Source organism: Aotus nancymaae, unplaced genomic scaffold, assembly GCF_030222135.1.
Source record: "Aotus nancymaae isolate 86718 unplaced genomic scaffold, 86718_ANA_hifiasm-v0.15.2.pri h1tg000008l, whole genome shotgun sequence".
NCBI classification, from domain to species: domain Eukaryota; kingdom Metazoa; phylum Chordata; class Mammalia; order Primates; family Aotidae; genus Aotus; species Aotus nancymaae.
In genome coordinates, this window is record NW_026988419.1 from 63,395,778 (window position 1) to 63,411,796 (window position 16,019).

The 16,019-nt window shown below is 42.9% G+C and overlaps 1 protein-coding gene across 6 annotated transcripts in view; it reads right to left on the bottom strand.

Annotated features, from left to right (window-relative positions):
• WIPF1 (WAS/WASL interacting protein family member 1) overlaps nt 1-16,019 on the bottom strand; it is a 116,570-nt gene that overhangs the window by 12,410 nt on the left and 88,141 nt on the right. For all 6 annotated transcript variants that reach the window (XM_021668972.2, XM_012462349.3, XM_012462350.3 and 3 more), the window contains 4 exons: nt 14,078-14,166; nt 9,647-9,776; nt 3,845-4,027; nt 359-1,129 (listed from right to left, as the gene is read on the bottom strand). In XM_021668972.2, coding sequence (XP_021524647.2) covers nt 359-1,129; nt 3,845-4,027; nt 9,647-9,776; nt 14,078-14,128 — 1,135 coding nt within the window. In that variant the 5' untranslated portion in view covers nt 14,129-14,166. The remainder of the gene's footprint in view (nt 1-358; nt 1,130-3,844; nt 4,028-9,646; nt 9,777-14,077; nt 14,167-16,019) is intronic.

The window sequence follows — 16,019 nt, forward strand, 5'->3', positions numbered from 1 at the left end:
AGATCGAGACCATCCTGGTCAACACAGTGAAACCCCGTCTCTACCAAAAATACAAAAAATTAGCTGGGCATGGTGGCGCGTGCCTGTAATCCCAGCTACTCAGGAGGCTGAGGCAGGAGAATTGCCTGAACCCAGGAGGCGGAGGTTGCGGTGAGCCGAGATCGCGCCATTGCACTCCAGCCTGGGCAACAAGAGCGAAACTCCGTCCCAAAAAAAAAAAAAAAAAAAAAAAAAAAAAAAAAGGCAGTCTGAGAGTTGACTTATGCATGCTTTTGTTAGACTATCTTGACTGATGGGATTACTGGAACATTTGGACGGGTTGGGTTTTGGGAACAACTCACCCCACGTCTTGTCATACCTGATCGGCCTGGTGGGTCCCTCACTGGAGGTGGGGGTCTCTCGCTGGGTGGGGGAGGAAGAGGACCTGAACGTCCTGGCGAAGGTAAGGGGGGTGTGGACGAAGTGAGGGACAGATTTCGCTGTGGGAGTCTTGGGATTTCGTCACTGCCGCTGGAACTTGGAGGCAGGGGAGGAGGCCCAGGCCTGCTGGGAGGTGGCGGTGGAGGTGGGGCCTGTGAGGAGGAGGAAGGCCGTGGAGTGGAAGGCACTGGAGGCTTGTTGTTCTGAGGGGGAGGAGGGGGAACCGCTTCCCTGTGGATGGAGGGCCTGTTGCCCACTGGAGGGGGTGGCGGAGGGGGTTTGTCATCCAAGGCCCTGCTGGGGGTAGGCGGCAGGGGAGGCCGATTGGAGAAGGGAGAGGAGGAGCTCAAGGAGGACAGACGCATTGAGCCTCCTCCCAAAGCAGCGCCACGGTTTCCAGGGAAAGGAGGAGGAGTGGGCCCGGGGCTGGGCTGCCTGGGGCCTCCGGGCACTAGTGGGGACCCCCGGTTGTACAGACTTGACTGAATGGGTCTTGGAGTACTAGGTACTGGAGGGGGAATGCTATCGGGTTTTGAGCCCACGTCGGGCCTCGGGGGCGGCATTCGGTTCCTCTGAGGCTCTGGGGGACCACTTCTGTGGCCTGAAGAAGGCACTGGAAACCTCCCTGGGCCACTTGGGGGCGAAAAAGGTTTGGCAGATGTGGATCTTCCTCCTGGTGGCAAAACTGGTGGTCGGCTTCCTCCAGAATCTGAAGAACAGGAAAACAAACGTCCGGTTAGGAAATCGAGAACCCTAAAGAAATCAGCAAGCTAGAGTCTGTTCCCAGCAACTGGAAGTCCCTTCCTCGGGGGGCTATAAAATACAGGAAACTTTTATTTATATAATATGGGTTTTGTGTGGTCCTTCCTGGGAGCAGGAAATAGACCACAGCTCTATTTACCTGCTAGTCCCAAGTTCTACAGCCCATCAGCTTTCAAAAGGATTCTGGAAAGATCTCTTAGCATTATGTATAGAGAAAAGCCAGGATGAAACGGGTGAGGGTTCTGGTGAGGTGCCTGTTCATTACGAGAAGGCAAGAACAAGACGGTATGGGTAGAATCATGATTTTCATTTTTTCCCATCACCATCTCTGTCTCCCAGCCTTGTATCTCCCAGTTTTGAAAGTCAGCTGTCTTATGTGAAAAAATTAATTATCCCAATGAAAATCTCCATATGTGAGGGCTTATCTAGTCCCTTTGAAGAAAAATGCCCAAGAAAAGGTGGAAAAATATAAGGAAAGAGTTATGACTGCAATCAGAAAAAACTAAGAAAACAAAAACAAACCATCAGACGAAGTTAAATTGGAAGAGTCAACACCAGTGGATGGAATTCATCTACAAAGAAGTAGGCAACTACACAACTTTTTTCTCACCAGGTCAACCTCTGCTTCAATATCGGCAGGACAGAACAATCCTATAACTGCTCTGCTTCAACAAGGGAGAAACTAAAGGGGGATCTGAAGAGATGGAAAATATCAAACCACCATCCCAGAATCTTTTGGAACTCAAGTTAATTCTGAAAAAAAAAAAAATCTACCCTTCAATTATGAGTTAATAAATGTACCAAATAATTCTGAGCACTTGCTATGCACCTGCCATTAATCTAGAGGCTAGAGACAGAGGAGTAAGCACAGTAGAAAAGGTTCTGCATTCCTGTCGTTTATATTCTTGTGGGGGGAGACAAACAATAAACCAGGAAATACTTTCAGATAATTATATGTACTAAAAAGACACTAAAATAGGCCGATGAAGTCAAGAGTGCTTGGAGAGGCCAGGGTACATGGAGTGGCTGGGGACAGTGCTTCTGAGAATGTGACATGTGAGCTGAGGCTTGACAAGGAGTTGGTCATGGAAAGATAAGGAAGACCAGCACTTCAGGCCAGGGGGCCAGAAGGTGCAAAGGCCCTGAGGTGGGAAAGAGCTTCAAGTTAAAAAACAGAGGCCCATATGCTGGGGGCACAGTGAGAATGGGAGAGATCCATGGGAAGTAGAGCCTGAGCGGTCAGCAGGGGTGAGTGACAGAAGGGGTTCCGATTTTATCTAAGGCACAGGAAGAAGCATTTGGACAGATTTATACGATGGGATATTGTGAACTGAAGAGAAAACTTTTTGTTTGTTTGTTTTTGTTTTGAGACAGGCTCTCCTCTGTCGCCCAGGCTGGAGTGCAGTGGTGCAGTCACGGCTCACTGCAGCTTCAACTTCCCAGGCTCAGGCGATCCTCCCACCTCAGCCTCCTGAGTAGCTGGGGCTACAGGTGACAGTAACTGTGCCTACTACTTTTTTGTGTTTTTCAGTAGAGATGGGATTTTTGCCATGTTGCCCAGGCTAGTCTTGAACTTTTGGGCTTCAGCAATCTGCCTGCTTGACCTCCCAAAGTGTTGGGATTATAGGTGTGCGCCACCATGCCAGGCCCATTTTATTATTTTATTTTTCTTTGTCTTTTGCCTTAATTTCTTCACCTGCTGTTAAAGTACTGAATGTATACATTTATCAGCTGCCTTACGGATTTAAATCGTTTTGGTGAATTTTAAATAAATAAATTTAAATTTAAATGGTGGTCCAGCAAGACAGAACCTCTCATGTGATTGAGTTTCTCTCTAGATTTGGACCATTCAGTGATAAAGTAATAGGCTAACCCTGAGGGTTCAATGACTCTATGTTCATGTAAATGTGAGAATTTCATACTTTCCCAGAGGGCATCTTATAAAAGGTCTTAGAAAGAAAATTCTTCTAACATGATCAACATTACAAAAACAGTTTAATGGTAAAATTTCTTGAGTTTCTATAGTAGTCAGGAGAGAGCCTCGTGCTCTCTGCAAAGTTTTTTATTAGGCATTCATGAGCAAGTTCAGCATTTCTCTACCATCAGGTTCATAGACACTCCTGAAGGACTCATATCCATGGCTCCCTGCAGAGACTCCTGAGAACCACTGGCACTGAAATAGCAAATGTCTGTCTTGCAAAACACTGTTTCAGATTTAGTGAGATTTGTAATCATATTCCACAAGATGTGCTCCATAGTGTTTGAAAAGAAGCTTACAAGTATTTACTCTACTAGACAGCTGGACTACCTCATAATGAAAGCAGAATCTGCCAGGTCACCAGGCTGATTTCTAGGCCCAGCAAGTTCTGTTTGCTTCTCCCTTTTCTTCCCATTTCAGCTAACCCTTTAGAAAAGTAAAAAAAAAAAGTACAGATTACCCCCAAAGACACTGGGTGACGAATTCATAGTTCTATGGAGCTGTCTGATCCCGGTTAACAATAATAATAAAGCCTAAAATTGAGTCTCTTATGAAACAGCAGTAATATTTCAAACAATGTACAATATTTTAATAAGGGCAAAGAGCCTTGGAGGCTACGACCAGCCTCCAAACTGCCAAACTGCCTCATCTTCAGTTAGTTAGAGAAAAGGAAACTCTCCTTACCATTATCCCTGTTGGCCGTGGATCTCAGCTTCGGCATTCCAGCCTGGAACAGTCCTCCCAGACCTGGAGGTCCGCCCCCTCCAAAACTTCCACTGCCTCCGCCACCACCTCCTCCGCCAAATCCGCCGCCTCCACCAAAGCTGCTACCGCCACCACCACCTCCAGCTCCAGCTCCTTTAGGTTCTGCAGAAGAAGAAACACCCGTCACAGTACGCTTCCTGGTCTGGCCCAGGTAAACCATAAAGCAACAGTACAACAGGGAGCTGGCCGGCTCTGGGCCTCTGGTGGACAACTGGGATTTCTTCATTACAATGCAGGATTTTAAGAGTTCCCTCAGCCCAGTCAGAACTGCCTGCTCCAGGCAGTCCCAGGCCCAGTGGTGGAAGAAACGAAAATAAAGGATGATTTGTCCCCAAACTCCCCACTTGACTGGCTGCCACATGGGTCAGTATCTATTTGTTCTGTAACCTAAGATTTGGCAAATAAAAGGATCTTCAGGCCAGGCACAGTGGCTCACATCTGTACTCTCAGCACTTTGGAAGCTGAGGTGGGAGGATCACTTGTGCTGGGGAGGTCAAGGCTGCAGGGAGCCAAGATTGCACCACTGCACTCCAGCCTGGGCGACAGAGTAAGACCCTGTCTCAAAAGAAAAGGATCTTCAAAGAAAGAAGGTCCTGAGGGAGAAGGAGATGACATAAAATGTGAGAAGAAAGGAAAGAGTTAAAAAGACAAGAAAAGAAAATATCCCATAATTTTATAGATAAACAAATATCTAGGCTGGGCATGGTCGCTCATACCTATAATCCCAGCACTTTGGGAGGCTGATTGGAGGATAGCTTGGGCCCCAGGAGTTCAAGATCAGCCTGGGCAACAAAGTGAGACCTTGTCTCCACAAAAATAAAAAAAAATTTAGCCAGGCATGGTGGTGCACACCTGTAGTCCCAGCTACTTAGGAGGCTGAGGTGAGAGGATCACTTGAACCCACTGAGGCTGCGGTGAGCTATGCTTGCGCCACTGCACTCCAGCAACAAAACAAGCAAAAAACCAAGCAAATATCCACTATTGAGTTATACTTTTTCCCGACAGTATTTTTCATTGTATGTGTTTTTTCTTAAAATTAAGAACAAATTCACTATGCAGTTTTAAGCCTGCGTTTTTCATTTAACACCTTGTTAGCACTTCTTGTATCATAAATACTCTTTGAAAACGTGAGTTTAAAGGATTGTATTGTATTGTAGAACATGAATGTATTCCATTAAAATTTGTCTAACTACTCATTTGATGGCCCTTTAGATTGCTATTAATTTTTTAACATCATGAAGCCTAATAGTAGGCTTTAGGTAATTTAAACATTCTTTGTGATTTGAGAAGGTATGAAGATTTTGTTTTATTTTGGATTTATCTGCAAAAAATTGTGAAAGATTTTGATGGGAAGCAAATAAACAAGCAAACAAAAAGATTACTGAGCATTCTGTCTAGTCTTCTGGGTTACCTTCCATTGCCTCTGAGCTACAGTATTATCAGTCTGAAAGGTATAGAAAATTGATATTAATGCAATGGTATCTGTCCAAAGAAGTGCAAATTAGTTGTGTTCAAGAAATGTTTATACCCTCTTTAAAAAAATTATCTCTTAACAATCTATGTATGTACGCATGTTTCATGAGCTTAAACATTATTTAAAGTCCGCTTCCCAAAAAACTATGTTGAGTCTTTGATAAACAGTATATGAAATCTACAAATTAATTTGGGAGAACTGATACTTTTATGATATTTAGACTTTACATTTGGAGACGTGGTATATTTTCCCATTTATTCATGTCTTCTGAACTTTTTGGCAAAGTTTTTTAGTTTTCATGATCTACATTACACATGCTTTTTGTTACGGTTACTTCAAATGTATTTTTGTTTGCTGAAATTGTGAAAGGGATGTTTTTTCCATTATATTTTGTAATTGGTTATTTTTGGTGCCAGGAAATTGTATTTAATATCTAATAAGCTACTTTGCTATATTTTCTAAATTAAAATTTACTAAAAATTTATTATCTTGCATTTTCTAGTATGCATGTGGTCTTCAAATAATAAAGATTTTACCTCCTCTAAGAATTGTATGTCTTATTTCTGTTTTATATAATTACTTTGATGGGTAAATTTCCATAACAATGTAAATTATTAACGTTGCTAAAGGCAACCATGCTCTGATTTTAATGAGAATGACTCTGATGTTTTCAAAGTTAATATGAATTATTGGTTTGAAATAGGTTTTTTCCCTTTCTAAATATTCAGTCAATCGATCCTTCTATTTTAGGTTTACAAGAATTTCTTATAGCATGGAATTTTACGAAATGCCTATTCAAGATCTACTGAGACAATTATATGGTCTTTTTTATTTGATATGATGGATAGACTTTCTAATGTTAAAAATGGGATAGGCTGGGTGCAATGGCTCATGCCTGTAATCGTAGCACTTTGGGAGGCCACAGCAGGTGGATGGCTTGAGCTCAGAAGTTCAGGACCAGCATGAGCAATATAATGAGACTCCTATCTCTATAAAAAATACAAAAAATGAGCCAGATGTGGTGGTGCACCTGTAGTCCTAGCTAGTTGGGAGGCTGAGGTGGGAGGATCCCTTGAGCTTGGGAGGTCAAGGATGCAGTGAGCTGTGTTCATACCACAGTACTCCAGCCTGGGTGACAAGGCAAGATCCTCTCTCTCTCAAAAAAAAAAAAAAAAACAAAAAACAGGAAACAAAAAAGCAGATAAACCCTGGTGTTGGTGAATTATTCTGTTAACATTCGATTGGTTTATATTTGTTTTTTTGTATTTTAGTTTTCTCTTATCTATGATGATGAGTGGTCCATGGTAGGATTTCTTAATTACTAACATTTTGGGTCAGATAATTCTTTGTTGTGGGTGGCTGTCCCATTCTTTACAGCATGTTTACAGCATCCCTGGACTCTACCCACTAGATGTCAGTAGCAGCCCTCCCTGTGCCCCCAAAGTAGTGACTAAAAATGTCTTCAGACATTGCCACATATCCCCTGGGATGCAAAAATCACCCCTAGTTGAAAACCACTAATGTACAGCTTTCTTTTTTTGTATGTGCTGCCTTTGTCAAGTATTGACATTAGGATAATGCCAATTTCCTTATAATTATTAGATAGCTCTCCATCTCTTAATATGTTGGGGAATGACTTATATAGCATTTGAATTAGCTGTTTCTTAAAATTTAAAGAATTTGCTAATAAAACCATCTGGCTCCAAAGCTTTTTGGAGAGAAAGTAATTTAATAAAGTTTTCATTTTTTCCCTTGCTCATTGAGGCTTCCTGGATAAATTTTAATAAATACTTTATGATCTTAAAATGTTTTAGCACATATTTTTATTATACTACTTTAATTTTGGAAAATCTGCTTTGAATCTCTTATTTTATCTGCTTTCTGAGTTCTACTTTTATTCATTTTTATTTCCTTTTTTGCTGGATTAGGTTTATCATAAATTTGTATTAGCTCTGTATCTTTTCCAGGTGCGGAGCTTTCTGGAATGCTTATGGTAGCTCTGCTGTGAAAGAAATAATCTGATTAAGAACTGATAAACATTACTTTACCTAGCAGGATAAATAATATAAAACTAACAATTTCTAGAAGTGTATGCAAAATTGTTACCATATAAAATTTTAAAATTTTGCTAATAATGTTAACATTGCCATTGTCATTCAAACACTATTCATTGATGAATGACACATTTTGGAATACTGCACTTACACAGGACACATTTACACTGTACTGAAACTTCAGAGGCACTCTTGCACTATCAGACATCATCCATTAGTGTTCTTAACCTGTAACATCTGCCTGTCTTTTAGAAAGACAAGCTAAAGTTGAGGATAGTTAACTGGCTCCTATTTCTTTAGTAATTAAACTGCAGGACAGGGCTGAGTTTGGGAGCTGTCACACAAAACCATGGTCAACATTTTGACATGCAGCCCAGGGAATTTTCACATGCAAACAGATACAAAACCATGGATAAACACTGCTGCTTGCACAGAGCTTGTGACAGCAGGATAGGTGTCCAGTTAAGTGCGTGGACAAGGGCCTGCGCTGGACTGGATCTTCCTTCCACCAAGGAAAGCACATTATTAAACATCATGGAAGAGAGAAGGACTAACATTATTTCCACTAAATGACAGAAGTGGACCTTGAAGAATACAATGGGTTTCCACTAGTGGATTCAGGAATGGGTCTAGACTGTCCAGTCTCCTTCAACAGAGCCCTAGGCTCCCTCTTTTAGTGGGGAGGACCAAAGGCCTCCATCCTAGAGGTCAGCAGCAGCTCTAGCCTCATACCAGGGACCATGATTTAGATGGCTATCGGAGGGCTGAAAGATTAGAGGGATTATATTATAACCACCTTCATTTTGTGCACATTTGGACTTACAAGTTAGACTATGTTAAGAGTTAAATACCTTAGTTTCTTTTTTTTTTTTTTTGAGACAGAGTCTTGCTCTGTTGCCCAGGCTGGAGGGCAGTGGCATAATCTCAGCTCATTGTAACCTCCACCTCCCAGGTTCAAGTGATTCTTGTGCTTCAGCCTCCCAAGTAGCTGGGACTACAGGCGTGTGCCACCGTACCCGGGTAATTTTTGTATTTTTAGTAGAGACCGGGTTTTACCATGTTGTCCAGGCTGGTCTTGAACTCCTGGCCTCAAGTGATCCACCTGCCTTGGCCTCTAAAAGTGCTGGAATTACAGGAGTGAGCCACCACTCCCGGTCATAGTTCCTTTTTGAAAGTGGTGCATTCTTACTTGCATCACTTTGCAACAATATTCAAAGGCCTTATCTAGGTCTTTTACTTTCTTTTTTCCTCCCAAACCAGTAGTCCACCTAACTGTGATCCTTCTTCTTCCTTCTCTACTCATTAGGCATTTCTCCTGGAAAGTTCCCCGAAGCACTTCTAATCTTCTACTTTGCTAAGATCCTGCCTCATTATTCACTTGTTGACAAAGCTCCATCTGGTGATTTTGGAAGGTCAGTCTATTTTCTGTTGCATCCAAATGAGATCTGTATTCTAGGATGAATCTTGGGGACATCTGGCAGGTAAAGGAAGGGTCTAGGAATATGAGGATACAGGCTTAAGACCTTTTTATTAATTGCCAGTAGAATTCTCGTCATGGATAATTTTTTGTCCTGTTGTAAATGTTAATAAGTAGTCTTGCTCCAGAAAGTTTCTCAGACTTAGATGGGTAGACAAGCAAACTTGTGACCTCATTTCCTTTCTCTCTAAGCTCCTAATGATCATATCTTACACTTGAATTATACTCTCCAGACAACAAAACATTTTACAGGCATTATCTCATTTGAAGCTCACGACAAACTTGTGAGGTCAATAGAACATGTATTATCATCTTCACTTTAAAATGAAGACAACAAGACTTGGAGATGGTATGGGATGGACGTGCTAGGTCTTGAACCCACATCTTTTGATTCCAAGGCTAGGGCTCCTTCCATATTTTATGCTGCCTCCTCATCTGTGGTGCTAGGAGCAATGGGTTAATCTCCAGAAAGTGTTGTGAATAATGCAGAGAATTGCTGCTGTGTATGTCTTGGACAAAGAATTATTATATTGGCTTTTTGCAGCATTAGAGGGGAACCCAAGCCAAAGCTGCGGCCTACAGGGAGTGATACAGTCCCTTATTTTGCTAGCTTTGCAGCTGTTAACCCCCCGCAAAAAATTTTGAGGGGTGAGGGTAGGGTTGACTGTTAGGTCATAAACCATTTCTCTCCATGGAAAATAGCTTTTTTCACTTACTGTCCAATATTGGTGCACTTCTGTCATTGGTGACCGTCTTCTTTAGTTTCTTCCCTTTGCTGATATCAGAAAGGAGAGCATTTCTCCCAGCCTGCTCTGTCTTATTCAAGGTAGGCTTCTCTGTATTGGCCTGAAAGGAAACCATACAAAAGAGTAGTCATCTCTTGGGTTAAGATAATGTATTGTAACACTTGGCCGGGACACGCTGGGTACCGGAATATTGTTATTACGATTCTTGGTGATAGGCTGTAAATTCAAGACAAGTTTTCAACCCCATATCATTCTTTTTAAGACCCAGATGTTTGGAAGCAGATGTAGCGATAAATTATGTTCATTTTTAAGGCAGGAAGAGTCAGTCCTTGATTAAAGTCTCTGAAAATTCAGACCACAGTCTGACTGTAACTAACAGAGCCAGGTTAGGGTGAGATGACTAGACACGAGAAAATAATTTTAAGTCTGGGAGGATTCTGCAGGACATTATCGGGCTTCATTCACCAGAGGGTACCTTGAAGAATAACTTCCTTTTCTCATCCTTTAGAACTAATCCAGTGCAAGGGAAAAACTGTCTCTAGCAAAAAGAGTCAGCTGTATGTTTTTTAAACCCACTAAAATTCTAGAAAATAATTCCCTCTGTGTATATTGCCAAAGATGCTTTTTTTCATTTTAATTCAGATTTATTGAGGCATAATTTACATATAGTGAAATCACCCTTTTTAGTTACAGTTCTATGAGTTTTGACAAACATATACAGTTGTGTAACCACCATCACAATCAAGATATAGAATATTTTCATCACCTCAAAAGTTCTCTCATGTCCTGTTGGCATGAGGTGTTTCTGATGTTTAATTCTGATGAAAGCTTAGTCCATGAAAATTGCAGAATGGACAAAGGTGCTGCTTTAGTATGTGAATATTTTCTTCTATTTCCAGAATTCCTAGGAGAGATCCCTACTATGAAATTGGGATCTTATTCCTTCAGGGAGTGGGGACACTAAGAGACCAGCAAAAGGACTTGGGTGTAGGCACCTGCCTGTGTGCCTGTGTCTGTCGCACTTGGAAACTGGCTAGGTCTCACCTGTCCCAGGGAGAGTCTGGCTGCCCAAAACCCACAGGTCCTTTCTAGGCTGGCCCTAGCCCTGCTGACAGGGATATGATTTCAGGTTTGCCAGTTAGGGCCACAGGAGGAAAAGCTGGGGAAACGTGTAGCTCGGTAACTTACCCAGCCTTTAAAGAACAATTATTTTTTTAGAGACAGGGTCTCATTATGTTGCCCAGGCTGCAGTGCAGTGGCTATTCACAGGTGTGATAATCGTGCACTACAGCCTCAAAATCTTGGGCTCAAGTGATCCTCCTGCCTCAGCCTCCTGAGTATGTGGGATTACAGGAGCATGATACTGCTCCTGGCCTAACTCAGCCTTTCATTAGCAGAGTTAGAGGCAAAGAGGAACTCAGAAAAACCCTGAAGTAGGCTCACCAGAATTACTGTGTAATTGGAATTATACTGTGGAAACAGAATATGACTATAAAATATGGTAAAATTGGAATCATCTTGAAATAACTAAATGATAAGGCACTGTTTTCAGCACTTTATGTGTTTAACTTCATTTAGCCCTTATCAACCCTGTGAGTTATTATTTCCATTTTACAGACAAGGAAACTGAGGTACAGGGAGTTTAAATCATTTACCCCAGTCACCTAGTTATTTGAGGAGGAGCTGGGATTCAAATCCTGGCAAGTCTGACTCCAGAGTTTTCCCTACAAGCTGACAGAGGGTAAATGTGGGCTCTAAAATGCCCCTTCCTCATCAGCCCTACACACCCCTGAAGCAAGCCTGTTAAAAGTTTCTCTGCTGTCCTTCCAGAAATGCTCTCTGCATACAGTTTGCTTTTGCTAATGAGATTTTCCTCTATTGCTCTGAAACTTGTTTGTTTTCAACTTAACATACTTTGGACGTCCTGGAAAGAGCTCTTAACATTACCTGCTGTCTTCATGTTAAGGATGAAAAAACTCTGAGGCCTAGAGAGGTTAAGTGATGTGTCACACTGGCTCTCTTAACAGTTTTGGGTCAGCAACCTTCAGTAGCCTCCTGTTCTGTCTCAAAATTTATTTTGCCACCTGATCTCCCTGGGTGCTAACTTCTCTCATGTCCAGGGTCCTTAATTATGTTGTTTTCACAAGGGCAATATTCCATGATGGCCACCAACCCACCTTTCCTTTTTTTCATCTCTGTATTTTATTTATCCACGATCTTGCTTTGAAATTAGGTAATAACAGATAGAAATGAGTTGATAAGATAAACAAGAATTTCCCAAACTTTAACCATTCTGGTATAAGATTCATGATTTTTGTCATCTTCTCATACCACCTGTGTTATTTATTTCATATTTTTTATTAAGTCAGTTCACTGTAACCCACACTTTTTGGAGAAACATGAATAAATGCATCCTACTATGTTAGCCAGATTGTAGGTTCTCAAATTTATACATGTGAAGGACTGGTCTTTTTTTTTTTCTTTTTTGAGACAGAGTCTTGCTCTGTTACGTAGGCTCGAGTGCAGTGGTACAATCACAGCTCCCTGCAGCCTTGACCTCTCGGGCTTAAACAATCTCCCATCTCTGCCTCTAGAGTAGTTGGGACTACAAGCATGCAGCCCTGTGTCTGGCTGGCTAATTTTTTTTTTTTTTTTTGTAGATATGGGGGTCTCGTCATGTTGTCCAGGCTGGTCTCGAACTCCTGGGCTCAAGTTATCCTCCCGAAGTGCATGCCTGGCCGAGGACCAGTCTTTTGAAAAATATTTTCATCAGGGACTGACACTTTTGTAAAATAGCAATACATTATTAAAAAAAGAATTAGTTTCTTTTTTTAAAAAAAGAAACATAATATCCAATCTTAGAAACAGACAGAAAACTACTGTCAAATTGCTAGAAATGCTCCTAAATGCTTACTTTCAATTTCTGTCCTCATCACTTTGGGGACTCTAAAAAGCAGTTGGAAGACCACACTCTGAGTGGCAGTAAGTTAGTTAATGGGCAGTTCTTCTCACTAGATTTCAGCTTCAGATGAGTTATACAAATGTGTCTCATGGAAACCTGGGGCAAGAAACTTCCTCTCTGAGCCTCAGTTTCCCCATGTGAAAATGGTGAAAATGAAGAAACCATCAGTGTAAGCCTCCTCCTCAGTGAAGGCTTCACAAGCTGGAAAGGGCTTTGTAACAGTGTGTGTCTTGGGGCCTTTCCATATGACCAAGTAGAGGGCTGCCAAATTCCTGGAAGAGGGCACTCTAACTTCCCCAAAGAAGTCTATCAAAGGAGCAGGATGGGCCACGCCCCATGGCTCATACCTGTAATCCCAGCACTTTGGGAGGCTGAAGTGGGTGGATCAACTGAGGTCAGGAGTTCAAGAAAAGCCTGGTCAACATGGTGAAACCCCGTCTCTACTAAAAACACAAAAATTAGCCAGGTGTGGTGGTACCTGTTTGTAGTCCTAGCTACTTGGGAGGCTGTGGCAGGAGAATCACTTGAACGGGAGGTGGAGGTTGCGGTGAGCTGAGATCGTGCCACTACACTCCAGTCTGGGTGACAGAGTAAGTCAAAAAAAGAAAAAAGAAAAAAAAAAAAGACCAGAAAGAATTCAGTGAAGACATTTTTTCAGGGAATAAACATTAAAATGCAAGTATAGATTTAAAGGAGGATGTGAATGTGTGTGGGAGAGGTGGTGGTGGGGCGGTATTTGTCAAAACCAGATTGGGAAGAAGAGGGGAAAAGGCAAAGGAAAAGAAATGAGTGAGACTGGAAGACACTTTAATGGAATGCACAGCAGACAGAGACCTGGGTTTCTGTTTTCTTTTTTTTTGAGACGGAGTTTCGCTCTTGTTGACCAGGCTGGAGTGCAATGGCGAGGTCTTGGCTCCCTGCAACCTCTACCTCCCAGATTCAAGCGATTCAGTGATTCTCTTGCCTCAGCCTCCCAAGTAGCTGGGATTACAGGTTTGTGCCACCATGCCCGGCAGAGACCTGGGTTTCTAGACTGTCCAGCCCAGAAGTTAAAAGTCAGACACTCAGTTCATCTGGATGAAAACAGTGCCTACTGGTCTCAGAACTGCTCCTGCAAACGCTGTCTTGGGCCAGCACATTTCCCTGCATGGATGTGGCAGAAAACACCTCATCAGCCACATTCCACCCTTGTACCATCCATTGCATGAGACCTTAAACAAACAAAACCCTTTGTGTTGTTTGTATTTGCTGGGTCTCAGGGTTTGGCTTAGTCTGGGCACTGGGAAAGCATTCCTGCTGTATCACATGTAAGCCAGGCATTCCTGCTGTATCACATGTAAGCCAGAATACACACACATTTAAAACAAACACGTGTGCCAGGTTTTGGCTTCATCTGGCTTGCTTTATGCATAGAAAGTGATTGGGGTGGAGACACTCACCAGTGCAAATGTTGGGGGCGGCGGGGGTGCTGGAGGGGGAGGGATGGGCATCTTGGGCAGTTATGCGTTCAACAGTCTTGCTGATAAATCTGGAAAAACAAAAATGTGATCATGTATTAGATGTGATCTTAATAATGCTGTCCTAATCTGCCTTCACTTTCCCACCAAAATGACAGCTCCACCTAGCTCAACTCTTAAAAGAGATGGGCTTACCTTTACCTCACTGCTAAAACGTTACTGTTCTGGAAGGATCCCAGCAGAGGGGCTTCCGAGCTGAGGTGCCTGGGGAGAATGGAGGCCACATCCAGTGCCTTATGCGGATCCATTTCCCCACCTACCATACATGACCGACCCAGGTGGGCCCAGTTAAGCAGGAAGCTCTCACACAACTGCTAGGATGTATCCTGGCCAAGTATGACTGAAAACAAATTCACTTCAAGTGGCTTCTCCTCCTCGCTCATTTCCACAACAATCCCTTCTTCCTCTCCCACCCCTCTGGCTTTCTCCTCCCGTTCTTCCTGATATTTGCTCGAGTCTGTGTGTGCAATGCAGGAATATGAAGATGAATCTACTTCTAGTCCTGCCCTCAAACTTCCTGGTCCTCCAGGGAGAGGACATGGAGAACATAAGGTGGAAAGTGGGGAGCCGGTGAGGCGGGTGGGCACGTGTAGGTCAGCCTTATCTTGGAGTAGTCAAAGACCAGCCATCCCTATCTCTGTGATCCTTAGCAGTTCCTCAGAGGATCTAAGCAAAAACAGATGGGGCTGGAGAAGTCAGACCTAGGACTCCCAGGCTGTTTACCAAAATGCACTTCATTTAAAGAGGGTTTCTTACTTCTGTTTGGGTACAAAATTATAAATAAATAAAATAAAAAAGAAGAGTCTTTCTGCAGAGCATGCTTGCTCTGAGAACAAAGGGAAGACCAGATTCCATGGCTGGGTGGGAGAGTTTAGGGACTCTGGGTGGGTGAGGGGGCAGGGTGGAGAGGGCAGCCTGGCAAGCACCAGGGCCAGGAGACACGATGGCCAGGAAGTGGCCAGGAAGTGCCTGGGGAGTTACACTAACCAGAAGCCCTCTCCCCATTTCCTCCAATCCTTGCAGTCCTGTTCCTTCACCTCACTAGAAGCCTCACTCCCTCTGCCCCGTCTAGGCCAATGCCTCACTCACCGTTCTCATCCCTAAGTAATGCCAGTTTCTCCCACCCCATCCTTGCTACACAAACTGTGGTCCCCGAGGGGCAGCATGGGCACCACCAGGAGCTGTTAGAAATGTCAACTGTCAGTCCCTTTTGCCCCCCGCCCCCAATTTATTTCAGCATTTTAACGAGATCCTGGGTGATTCATATGCACTAAAGCCTTATCGCAGAGTTTGAACCTTAAACCAGTGGGCAGTCTGGGACACTGGCCACTAGAATAACATTATTTCTACAGGACATGTGTCCCAAATTTTAAGCTGCAGAATTATATATATTTTTTTTAATTTTTAATTTTTTTTTGGAGATGAGGTCTTGCTCTGTCACCCAGGCTGGAGTACAGTGGCATAATCATAGCTTACTGTTGCCTCAAATTCCTGGGCCTAAGCAATCCTCCTGCCTCAGCCTCTTGGGTAGCTTAGCTAGGACTGCAGACATACGCCACCACACCTGGCTAATTTACCTTTATCTTTTATTTCTGTTGTGATGGGGTCTTGCTATGTTGGCCAGTCTAGTCCTGAACTCCTCGCTTCAAGCAATCCTCCCGCCTCAGCCTCCCATAATGCTGAGACATTGTCCGTGTGAGCCATTGTGCCAAGCTTTTTAAACTTCTGCTAGTCTCTTAATTGCAGAAAACAATTTCTTAGAATTTAAAACATTCATTTAGTTCAACCGCTACAAGTCAATGTGGAAAACTTAAACCTAAACAAATACTTTTATTGAGATAATGCCGGATGGCTTGCTTTCTGT